This window comes from Cariama cristata, unplaced genomic scaffold (genome assembly GCF_000690535.1).
Source record: "Cariama cristata isolate BGI_N322 unplaced genomic scaffold, ASM69053v1 scaffold12595, whole genome shotgun sequence".
In the NCBI taxonomy this organism is placed as follows: domain Eukaryota; kingdom Metazoa; phylum Chordata; class Aves; order Cariamiformes; family Cariamidae; genus Cariama; species Cariama cristata.
Window position 1 is genome coordinate 92,213 of NW_009617049.1, and position 12,984 is coordinate 105,196.

A 12,984-nucleotide genomic window follows, 5' to 3' on the forward strand; every position below is an offset into this window, starting at 1 on the left:
AGCTCTCTTCAATGAAACAGGAGATACTGGTTGATCAAGGACTTCAGGCTACAGTTTCTAAAAATGTGAGGGTAATTAGGAAAACTTCGTTTCCTCATGAAGCTGAATATGGCTTGTGAAGGGAAGATAGGAGGCTATGTACATAAAAGAAGAATCGATGACTGACAGATCAAATTTTGGAGGAAATCAACTGCATGGAGAGCATAGTTCGTGCAAATCGTCAGGGACATGGGACTGGGAACTGTTCATAATATGTTAACCCCATCCTGCCATTCTCAGTGCTTTGGACCACTATCTAATTCTGTCTTAGGAAAAGAGAAGCAGAAATGTTAGCCATTTATGATTTGATTAGCTGAGTATTCCCATATATTTCCGACTGACCTAAAAGAGATTAATTTCCTACTAAACTGTATATATCTACTTTCTGGTAGCATGAAAAATAAATGTTATACCTCATAAGTCAGTAGCAAAATACATTAACTTTAATATGATTACAGTTATGAATTTTATACAGAAAAGCAGAACACCAGCCAATTTCCTTCTCTTTTTTTCAGCTATGTGAAGGAAAACCTAAACAAAAAAATGAAGTTCAAATAAACCCTAAGATCAAAAATAAATATCTTTTGATTATTTTTCCTTTACTATCAGATCTCTTCTGCTGATTTGAATAGGTTACCTAGGAGAAACAATGTATAAAAGTCTGTCTTCAGATGTCTGATAGGAAATCCCCACTGCAGCAATAAATATTATATCTGTGGCAGGCAATTGGCAAGCTACCTTGATCATGATAGTCCCTGGCTGACAATCACACAAAAGTGAGACCAGAAAGTATATCTTAAATGTTTCAGCACTTGGATTTTCCTAACTGCTCCTTTCAAGTTCTCTATGAACAACTTGTATATAGATCAAAACATGCTAATTTCATCATTGCTGGCCAGCATCATAAAAGAATCGTATGAAAATATATGGGCACACTCACCAACTTTTTAAGCAACCAAATCTTTCATAGAACTATTGAAGTTTCTCCATGAGATAAAAGAGTTTTGCTGTTTTGAAACAATAGCACCTCTTTTTTCAATATAAAAACATATGAGAGTGCTATGTGTCATTCATCATCTGTCACCTTTTCATTTAAAAGACTGTCAAGGGACTGCCTAAATATGTAAAGGTAGCAAGAGCTAGTACACTTCACAGCCAAGGTAGGTTTGGGTTTTGACCCTGAAGGCACTGCCTAATTTCCCAAAGCAACAAGAATGAAGTATCAAAAAAACATACACAAGATGTGGTTATGAGATGTACCTTATTTTTGCTCTCTTGCAACAGTCTTTGAAGAAGCATTGATGAGCTGCAAGTGATCTGTTCTCAGACATGCTCAGGGATAGGAAATGCATCCTAAAGAGTGACCTACAGAAGGTGAGAGGAGGTAAGAGCATGAAGAAAATACAGATTCACCATATGAAAAATTGTCAACAGAGCAGATAGAATGGCTTAAGGCAAACTGCTAATAACCTAGAATTAGATGGATTGAGCTTTTCAAGGTCTATATGCCACGAAGAAAACCTACAGAAATGTCTACATATTCCTTAGCGCAGTTGTTTGCCTAGCACCATCATCAGAACAGACAACACTTTACATAGTTAAGTTTACCATACACATTCCTAGATAAAAGAATTTACCTCCTCATTACAGTAAACTTGAGGAGTTGACTGAGGTTATAAGCCACAAAACCACAACCACTACACAAATCTGGGTATCTTGGACCCAATTTTTAGTAATAGATCAAACGCAATGTGGTGCTTGCAATGGTACTTGAATACAGCCATGAGACATTTCTAGTCCCATGACACCATTTCATGCTGCACCTTACAGTGTCCAGCAATCACAAAGCACAAAACTCACCTCAGGAGACTTTATGATTTTGGAATAGATACCCATGGCACCATGACCTAAAACAGAACGAGTGAGTGACTAGGTACTATGCCACACAGGGTTTAGGGTTTAGCGTTCAGCAGTTTCTAGTTTATAGATAAAGATAATAGCATAGAATTAAGAGCATTTGCTGGCCATTTGGTGACTGTTAAGTACTGGATTCTAGCTCACTAGGGAAAGTTTGGACAAAGCAATCTTCTCACAGCAAAAATACTGTGTCTGTTTATTCAAAGAGGAATAAGACTGTAGCAAAAGTAGGAGTTTTTTTGGATTAGCTGGGAAAGTTCAGTAAGAAAAAAACAGGTATCCAGATCCCTACACCAAATCATAGAGGGTAGCTGAAGTGTTTTTCATACCAAAAACCCCAAACAAAACCAAACAAAACCAAAACAAAACAAAAAAAAACAACCAACCAACAAGGAGTTTCCTGAACAGGAAAAGCTACCATCTGACATTTTAAAAATCAAAACATGCTCTAAATCACATCTGCAATACATTAGGCTACAAGCATGCATCTTTGTGTTAAAAACAACCAAAGGTATAGGCCATTTTAACAGGTCCATTCCGCAGCAGGTTAAATTTCTTGACAAATTTACACAGTTACATGTGTTATAAGACTTTTCTGCATTTGTTTAGCTTAATGATTAATTAGATATATTGTCCCCTTATAGGTGGTGAAATTGAGATATAAAGACTTCAATAGGTAGTCCCAAGGTTGAATAGCTAGAGGGAAAGGTACAACAAAAAGCAGAATGCAGTTCTGACTTTTCGTGCTGTCATTGGATTACACTAGTTTTCAGAAAGAGTACATGGTCAAAGCGGTGCTAAATCTAAGAGAGGAAGACACAGTCTTTGTCCAGCTGAAAAGAAAAAGAGCTTCCGGTTGGAGTTCAAAACCTGATAACCCACCTGATCAGTAAGCTCTCTAGTAAGGAAGACTTACTAATTGTGAAACTTACCTCGGAGTTTGCAAAAAGTCCTGACAATATTCCCCTTCCTATCATTTCAGTTCCACCATGTTCATGCCAAGCTCCAGCCAACTGGCTTCCATCCATACCTCTACTAGAAAAGGAAATTACATTTCTGGCTCCAGCAAAACAGAAGACATAGAATTAGCATTATCAGGGTATTGATGACTTGGTAGCTAATATTACTTCATGCTCCTACCCAGAAGCTTCAGCACAATAGGGGTCAGCTGCTAAGAACTCTCAGGTATAAGCATAGCTGCCTATCACCACCTTCTGATATCTCAGCCACATACAGATGAAACCACCCTAAGGTAAATCTACCCACCTTGAGACCCATCTTCATGTCTATGGCACCTTACAGGCACTGGAATTAGAGATGGATGGAAGATCTTGCACTAATAATAAAGAGACAAACATCTTCCCTGAAACAGTCAACCACTGAGACTGATATTGCCAGGAACAAAGGAAACGTGTAATTAATTTGAAAAGCATCTTTCATAAATATATGCTAGCATAGATATGCATACATAAAAGATTACATTTGGGAGACAAATGTGACTTAACCTGGGCTCTATTCATAAATCAAGTAATACTCATGACTTGAAGATATCCATGAAAGTAATATTGTGTGGCTGGTGATATTTTAAGTGTGAATAAAGCATGATTTGTCTATAATTAGGCAAAGTATATAAACCACAACTTTACCACAGAAAGATTTTTAAGCTCACTTTCGAAAGACGGCCTTTCTAACACTCTTGCTCCTTTCTCTGTGAATTGCATTTGCTAGAGATTTGCTATAACAAGAGAATAATACCAGCAGCATTTTGGATACATTCAAAATACAGAGAGCTACTGTCACCACTGCTTTATTTCAGTATTTTCTCTTTTTCCTGAACTTCCAGAATGATTCTAGTGTCTGATCATGTTGCAGATGAAATAGTTATTTTGGCAAGCTGCCAACCAATTTCTGTTTGAAACTTAGTATCTCTCCAACTGGCAACAGAAGTAACTGTTTGACTTCTTCCCTGCTTGGTTTTTTTTTCTTCCCATTTGTGTACAACTTATTCATAAAGATGTCGTGGTTAAGTATGTTCTACCTGAGAAGCTTTCACACCTCTCTGGTTTTCTGCCCATGAATCTCTGACTGTTAAGAACCCACACAGCGTTGTCAAAAGTGCTGCAAAACTTTGCATTAAAAACGTAGTTAAAACTAATGCCATAAACCAAACTTTCCCGATTAACGTTTTGATGATATATAACAACTTCAGAATGTTCTCTTTCTCTCTCTAGCAAAATATTTATTGCCTTGTACTGAGATGAGCACATGTACATCCAGATGTACACTGACCATACGCTAACAGCAATGATTTCACCACAACAGCCGAATATACTACTGCAAAGGAAATTGTTTTAAGGGAGATGTCTGATAAAGTGGAGGTTGAGGCAGACATCCAGAAGTGTAGAATTCCACCATCACGTTCTTCCAGCATTGTGAAATGTTTACACCTCTTTTCTGCCTCATAAAAGGAAATGACCCAGAGGAGAATTGACTTCAGGTCTTAATCCTAGTCGAGGTTCTACAATGAATGCACAGAATATACAACTGTCTTACTCTTACTCTCCTCCCCATGCAATGGAGATGCAGCACTGTCTGATCTCACGCAGCTGTTGCTATGTTCATGTAACTTCATTCTTCAAATGGTTGCACTAATAGAAAACAGCTCAAATAATTGCAGAGAATTCAACCACAGTGAAATCAATAGTTTTTCTCACATGAAAAGCAAAAAGAGCAAATGCAGAGATTTCCGAAAGGCCTCCTTACTGATAGCATCCCCATGCAGTATGGAGCAAGATGAGCAAAACTTGAGCACCTTACCGCAGTGTTATCAGTATTTATGACACAGGCTTGATCCAATGCATTAAGGCAATAGTGAAGATGCATTTATGGTGTATAAAACTGCCTTACTCCTGTTTAGTTCTTTGGTGTATAGGAGTAATGCAAACCTAACGGTTTGCAGTGGTCTAACTAGAGCCATGGTACGGTGGCACTAGTACGACTACATAAACTGGAAAAAAAAATAATAATCACACCTGTAGCTCATATAGCTGCTGGCAAAGACCTATGTTTAAGTAAAACTTCACAAAGTTACTGAAGCAAGATTGGATGGCTATGAAAAAAAGGAGTTAACAAAGCACATCAAGAAACTAAATAGCTGGAAGTGAAAGCTGTTGTGAAAATGTACCTGTTAAACGACTCTCACATGACAGAAAGTAAATTCTGCACAACCCTGGAGTACTACCAGAGTGCATGGCCATACCACTGACTTGAACCTTCTGATAGAATCAGTGAAGGTGGCTGTCACACCTAAGCATGAAATATAACATTGACAAGCTCATCCCAGAACACAGGCAGATAAGGACAGGACCAAACTGCTCCATGCAAACACAAACGGTTCAGACCAATGAAAGGACTGTGTGCCTTTTGCCTTTTAGACTAGCTGTCCACGTTCTCTGATTATATCAGTTCGTCTAATTAAAAAAAAAAAAAAAAAAAAAAAAAAAAAAAAAAAAAAAAACACCAAACCAAACCAAAAAAACCCCCACAACATTTCCAGAGGCACTTTGGTTCTCCTATATCCTGTAACTATTACAGCTGGAAGACTTCCACAGAAGACTCTTAAAAATTCTACCTTCTACATTCTGACCAAGAGCACAAACATCCTTAAAAGTAACAATTTCACTCCAAATATGCTCAGAAGTCAAGGTTACTCCTGGATTTCAGAAAATCTCCTGTATTGCTAGTATATTATTTCTGACACAACTTGGAAAAGAGAGCAGCAGAAAACAAAGAAGTGAAGAAACACAGAACTGGCACGGAGCACTGAGTTTCCAGCCAGCTCTGAGATCAAAGGGCCAGGTTTTACAGCTACTAGGAGAATCAGTGGGAAGCAGCAAGGGGAGCTGCACCTGCTATACAAACTGCGTAACTACCTTGAATGGTCCTCCTGCCCTGGAAAAAAGGAAAGGCAGAAATAGGGCAGCCAATGATGCAGGGATTTATTTCAAGGTGTGACATTTTCTCTGCCTTCAGAGATTTCCTCTGAACCTTGAACAATGTCACCTCCTTCAGATTACCCTCTTCATGGAATTACAGCAACCCACAGCTTTCAGATTCATAGGGTTATGCAAAATGTAACGAGTGGTAAACTACATCATTAATTCTACCGGCTAAACAGAACCAACCTCTCCCTGTCTATCCAGTTGGGCTTTCTGAAGTGGGAACGAAAACCAGAGGAAAAAAACAACCACTGCCAACTAAACCTATTATTCTAATGACATATGAAAATAGCTATTTTGAGGTGTTACTTTTGCATCAGTCATTTTCAAAGTAGAAAAACATCAACTGCATCTGAAGATCATGATGGACAGATTGTAACAGAGAGCTAATAAGTGCTGCAAGCAAAATGAAATAGGAAAGCACAGTATCTTTCTTCAATGGCAATACACCAGAACTAAAGAAGGAGGCTGTGACAGCTTTTCAATGCTCTGGAGATTTTGTACAGTCATTCATCACCACCATACCTGCCCCAATACATTTTGTTCAGGGATTATTGGCATATATCTAAAATGGGAATGGGGCAAGAAAATGACAAGCATATATCTCTCTTCTTCTTCATCTGTATCATGTTGGCTAGGTGTTTGGACCCAGAAGTTTCAGCTGATTATTCACCACTTAAAGCTATCCTCAGTTACTGCTCTGGACTGTATTGTATCTGTGAAAAAAGATGCACAATAATAATAAGAAGAGTGATTACAGCCCTCGCCATCTTCAAAGTACTTTTGAGGTAGTTGGATTAACAGTAAACTGCTAATCCAAAGAGAGAAAACTCATCTATTGGTGTGATTGAAATACTGAGCGTATTTGCCAGAAATGCATGGGAACTATGTCCTGAGCAGTAGCCACTGTTTTTTTACAAAACTTGTATGAAATAAATTACTTTTTAACTTGCAGAAAAAAAAACGCTTTTCTATTTAAAGCATACAATTTTGTTTTCAGTTACTGATCTATTACTAATGGGACTTCGTGTCACCCATAAAATCATTATTGTATGGTAAGTTGAAGTGCATTACAACATATTTTCCTAAACTGTATTCAGTGCACTGGGTATCATCAACTGCTTTTCAGAAAACTTTAATGAAGACTTAAACCTTAGTAAGTTACATATTGTTAGCCAAAAAGCGCTGAAACACCTTTTCGCGTACCTGCATTCATTTTCTATTTGCCAGAAAGTAAAATGATTTTGTCCATAGTTTGTCAGTAGTCTACGCTCATCCGCTTCTCACGATAGATTGGAAAAAGTTCTGGCATAGTGATGTCCCTAACAAGTATGTTACATACTGGAAAATGCTTTTCATTAATACTTTGATTTGATATAAATGATGCACGTGCAGTACTTGAACGGTGTATGCTTTCACAAAACTGAACTCAAATGTGTTACCTTGAGCTGGAGCCCACTCGGAGCGTTGGTACCCGGAACAAACAGGAGACCATCTCTGGTACAATACAAATATTGTTGCCCTCTCCTGCACTGCCTTTCCTACAGTCCTTTTCCTGGACTGACCTTTCCCATGCAGGTGGCAATCAGTCACCTGACAGCAAGCTTCAGCAGGTGTAGGTCTAAATCATATAGGGTCTGTCATTAACCTTTAGTATTCTTACAGAGAAGAGAGACTTCCCTGTTAGTCAATACGCAGATGAGTTTGTGCTTCATAACTGACAGCCCTGAATTAAATTAGTGGAAAGTACGTTAGTGCGATCTACCTGTTGTATAGCTGCAACTAGCATAGAAACATACGTCATCTTTGCCCTGACAGTCTTCACGCAAAAACTCACTTATTCCCTGAAGGAGGAATAAAGGTGAGAAAGTAGTCTCCTTAGGCTCCTCTGCACTCGGTGGAGAAACAACCTTCACTCACAGAAGCTTTTTCAGTCAGCGGTATCAGAAACTCCTTACACTGATACTGTTTCCCCTTAAACATATTGATAGGGAATATAATTAAAATATCTTATATAGTGATGAGAATCCTACATGAAAACTTTAAGTAATACAGAGAATAGTTATTTGTGTGTTAATAAAGATAGTAGGAACCAGTTGGCAACAAAATGTCAAGCACGTTGTGATTTGAATCAAGATTTCAAGAGCTAATACTACTTTTTCTTTCAAGGTAACTGCAATACACTCTTCACAATTGCTGTGGGTTTGAAACATTACACATAGTGTGCTAAGACAGTCTCAATTTAAAAATGACAGTAAACCCAATAAAGTGAAATAATTTTTAATTCCCTTTTTAAATGTGCATTTGAACTCAATACAGACCTGTAAGGCACTCTCATAGGTAAAAAAAATAAAAAATAAAAAACTAAACATTCTTTCCAAAATAAGGATAGTCACAAGGAAATGGTATGTGCATAAAATATAACCTTATCTGTAACTGATAAACAATGAAATATGAATGTTCAGGTTTTGGATGCATTGCAACGTAATGTCATTTCTGTATCATGACACAGAGTAAATATTGGCACTGTAAATGATTTCTCAATGGGGTTAGGGGCTTGTATTCTCTTCATATCCCAGTAAAAAATAAACTCTTTAATAAATAAATATATAAAATAAATATATGCTATCGGGAGATGTATAAATAGGTCCATCCTGAAGAAAAGTTCCAGCTCTGACTATGATGCATCAACATCTAAGGTCCATCACTAAAGTGGACCCACTAAAACTTCATATACAGTTCTCAAGATGTATTACTATTTTGCAGTCCATTTCTTTCTATTTCTTCCAGCTGTTGGCTCATCCACATGATGTAGGTAGTTCTTTGCTAATATATGGACCATAGGTAATCCAGGCAAAATTGCCAAGAGTTCGTTATTTTTTAAAAAGTCACACTCCAACTTCCCTCTGGTTCCTGGCTACCAAACAGTTCAGCAAGTTTGAAGGAGGCTGGTCCACTCTCAGCTTCAAGGCTTTGTCTCCTAAATCCAAAGGTTAGAAAACAGAGGCTGGCCTATCACAAAGTAGCTTCTTCCAATCCAGCATCCTAGACCTCTGCAGGTTCCTCATGCTGGTATTGCCACGAAATCAGGGGCAACAGCTCCAGTACGGGTTTTCTCCAAAGTTGCCTCCTTCCTCAGCTGTAGCCTAATACATCTTTGTACAGTTCTGGAACTCTTTCAGGATCCACGGGCCGGGGCAAGAAATGGGTGAATTTCTGGTGTCTTTTGGACCTTGCCCCATCCCTGGGAGTACCGTCTTTGTTAAGTGCTACGAAGTATCGCCGCCCCGAATCTCCATGTTTGTACACGTTGGATGAGTAAGTGTTGTACCAGTTTTCCTCAAATTGTTCCCTGAAGATGCATTCAGAAGTTAGTTTCTCCTACAGAAAGAAACGGTGAAGAAATATAAGTCAAGCTGTCGCTAGATATCTGAACATACATGAAAAAAATATGCTAAACAAAATGTTTTAGGCTTTGCATGGCTTTACTGTTTATTTAACTGTCAACAAATCAAACCCAAGAAGAGTATGTAGACCTGACGCTGAGTTTGGAAGCCTACTTTAACCTTTATTCTTTTGAAAACTGGAGCTGTACATACACAATTTTGGATTTAAACATGAATTAGATAACTCTCTCTCTAGGAAGGTATTACTTATTTATGATTTAATTAAAATTCACCTGACCTACAGGAATTATATTATGTAGAGTTCTGTCTTGGGGGATCTACCATTCTAGAAATGAGATTTGGTGGTAGGACTCAGGTGCAATGTAACAGATCAGGAAGGTATTTCTATATGTTCTTTGTGGTGTGCATCACTTCTCACATTTTAAATAGGACTAACCACAACCAAAGGAACTGGAGAGACAGAGTATTTTATCTCAAGATATTTTAAGACTTGACAGGAGAAGAATCTAAGACTGTTATTACCCTGATAGTATTGGAAAAAACCAAGGATTATATTTTAACTGTCATATGCTGAAGTTATTCAACAGATACAAACCAAATGTAATGAGTACAAGCTTATTTTCATTCTTAAATGCAAATATTCCAGTCAGGATCTACAGATACTGCCAGTACTCTTGCACCATTCAGATTTTTCAAACAACAGCAGTACCTAACTGTGACATTCGGTATTATCCTTTTTCCCAGCATTTGAAAGAATGCTTTTATGTTAAAAAGCTGGTACCTGGAAGTACCACCTGCTGATTTCTAAAGGAGCATTAGGCTACACATAAAGTAAGTCAGGGTACCACATTAATTGTTGTTTATTTGTTCCATAACTATCCTTTCAACTTTCTTCCAGTTGCATTCAATGTTTTTGATGGCAGAGTATGCACTATCACACATTTGCAGTATCGATAAAAAGAAAATTAGATAGCAGGAAACTTAAACACTGTTTGAATAGCTGGTTTTATTTAGCTATTTTTGTCATCATTTAAGAGGAATATTTCTTTTCAGTTCTCTTCATCTAAGACAGAGAAACTTTTCCCATTGAATCTTTAGCGTCCAAGGCTATACTGTACACTTTAAAAATACATTATACATTTCAACAGAAAAAAGATGTTAGTGTTTTGAAAGCTAAGATGACCTCAGCTAGCTACTTGAGGGGTTTGCATAGCGCTAAGAAGTGAATCAAAACCTCAGTGTGTACGAGCTGACATGAAAGCGGTACTTACAGAGCCATAGAGTTCTCCCTTCTCATTCATTCCAAGGTAAAGGCCACTGTCCACGCCTCTAATACTGACCAGTCCCACAGCCACACTGATGAATTCAAGGATACCTGAAAAAAAAAGAGATTGCTTTGATTCAGCTCATAAGCGTACAACACGTAGCATCCAAAACACAGTTGAAAACAAGCAGAGAATGTACACGTTATAATAAATGTGGCCTAGTTTCTCTGAAACTTCAAATACTGTATGGAAACATATACAACATTCACAGGAAAGCAGCTCAAGAAGCCTCATCTAGGAAAAAGAATCCTACGCCATTTAAGAATTATTTTTTTCTAACGTTGAATATGAGAGGATTTTATTCAGCACTGATGCTAAAGCCTTCAGTACTACGCAGGTGGAATCTATAATGATTATACACTATTTGCTAAACTGCCTACTCAAACATTGGAAGATCGGTATGAATTACCTGAAAAAACACTTTACTTTCTCTACAGCATTATCTTAAAAAAACACATCCATTATTAGATCATTTGAATGGAAATCAAAGTACAGATGGGAATTTTATATAACAGAATCTACCCACAGGAAAAATGAAAAAGTATTTGCCAGACATCTTATCTAGCATATGGGCCCACACCTCTTGACACAACTTGCTGTCTTCGGTGCAGGCTTTTTATGTGCATGAAATATGCTGCTTATTTGCTAGTGTTTGGATTATAGCATTATTTATATTACATTTGCCCCAAAATGTAATATATATTAATAATATATTCGGGAGATGAGGCACTATTTGAAGCCTGGCATTTGAATTTGGCAAGGGTACGCCAACATATTTAACCAATGATATGCACAGATTACAGTATGTATAAAACATGAAAGAAAGGGAACGTGTGAACTGGCTTTTTGGAAGTTGTTAACAATGTAAACAAAACCTCTAAAAGAAGTTGTTCTAGAATCATACCTAAGATTTTGCTGTGTGCCAGCAAAACCACAAAACATTAAAAAAATAGTAAGTCTGAATCTAAGGTAAGTGGTTTTAAATAGTGCATTTGATTTTGATTCTGACTTGTTGTCTATTTGCTGTATTTATGATTACTCTTTTTCATTCAGGATCATTTTTCACTCTCAGACAGATGGACTGTCTGGACTATACAATAATTTAAAATGTTTTGAATTTTAATTGAACTTTGGTAGGTTTCTTATTTATATTACCAAGCAGCAAAGAAAATCAATCCTTTACAAAGAGTAGTGATTGAAAACTCTATTGCATGTAAATCATCCTAGTTTTGCAGTTCCTAAAGCACAAAGTCCCACAAAAAGAAGTGGAGGTATTTTGTCTTTCTGGTATCATTTTCAAAGCCGCCCTTTTTCAAAACTATAATAAGCAGGTGATTCAACCCACAAAGCAACCACATCAGACAAACCTGCCGAGAATAGTGGTAGAAAAAAGGAAGAACATTTCTAAAAAGCCCAGTAAATGTTTGATCTGGGGCTAACTTTTTTTTCTTTTAAAGCAAAGATTTATTTCATGTTTACACGCTGTAGGAAATCTTTCTTCTGAGAAGAACTGTCTGTTTGACTACTGCTCTTTTACTTCTGAAAACATCCATGCGTTAAAAAAGCAATTAAGAGCCATTCCAGCAGATTGTTTTGACTATGGGGAGGATGATAGGAAACGCTTTAATCACCTTTTTTACGACTGCTAAATCAATACGTACAAAAATTCACATGTAGCCGACATCGTCAGGTTGGTTCAGATGTCCAGTTCCTACAACTACTATTTAGGATTTACTCTTATATCACAGGAAACCTTTACATTTGGGGGTTGTCTTCACCTCCTTTTGGTTTATCGACAGAGAAAGTTGACTGGGAAGCATTTTAAGTATTTGAGCAAAGAGGTATTTTAGGTCCCTCTGCTTCAACTTTCTGTCCTGCGAAACCGTGCGGTCTAACGCAGCCTACGGGTCAGCACGCCCGAGTCCACGATCTGTGTTATTCTACAAAGACTCAAGAAGCTCCGATACAGACAGCGAATGCAAAAAGAATCAGTCTTGACTTTCAACCTCTCCCACTAAACCCGCGGGCGTACACATGTGCTTGTGGACATCCAGCACAGGCTGAGCAAGGCGTCCATGCCCACCTCCTGCCTTGCGTGGGATACCCGACCCTCCCTCGCCACCTTGCAGCCCCCATGGTTTAATGCCGAAGGGTGAGGCCGGTCCTAAGAGCTCACCCACCCGCCCCGGCATCGCTGGCATCACGCCTCCCTCCCAAGAGCAGGACTGCTCACGCCCAGGTACACACACACGCACGCACACGTCAGGGCACACCCGCACAGGCAGCACAGGCGCAGGC

At 38.2% G+C, this 12,984-nt stretch overlaps 1 protein-coding gene across 1 annotated transcript; it reads right to left on the reverse strand.

Annotated features, from left to right (window-relative positions):
- Positions 1–9,089: 9,089 nt before the first annotated feature.
- Positions 9,090–12,878, reverse strand: LOC104161828 (fibroblast growth factor 20-like). The gene is made up of 3 exons (XM_009700384.1): positions 12,719–12,878; positions 10,633–10,766; positions 9,090–9,335 (listed from the first exon to the last, which is right to left on the reverse strand). The coding sequence occupies exons 1-3, from the start codon at positions 12,876–12,878 to the stop codon at positions 9,090–9,092; spliced, it is 540 nt and encodes a 179-aa protein (XP_009698686.1).
- Between the last annotated feature and the right edge of the window lie 106 nt (positions 12,879–12,984).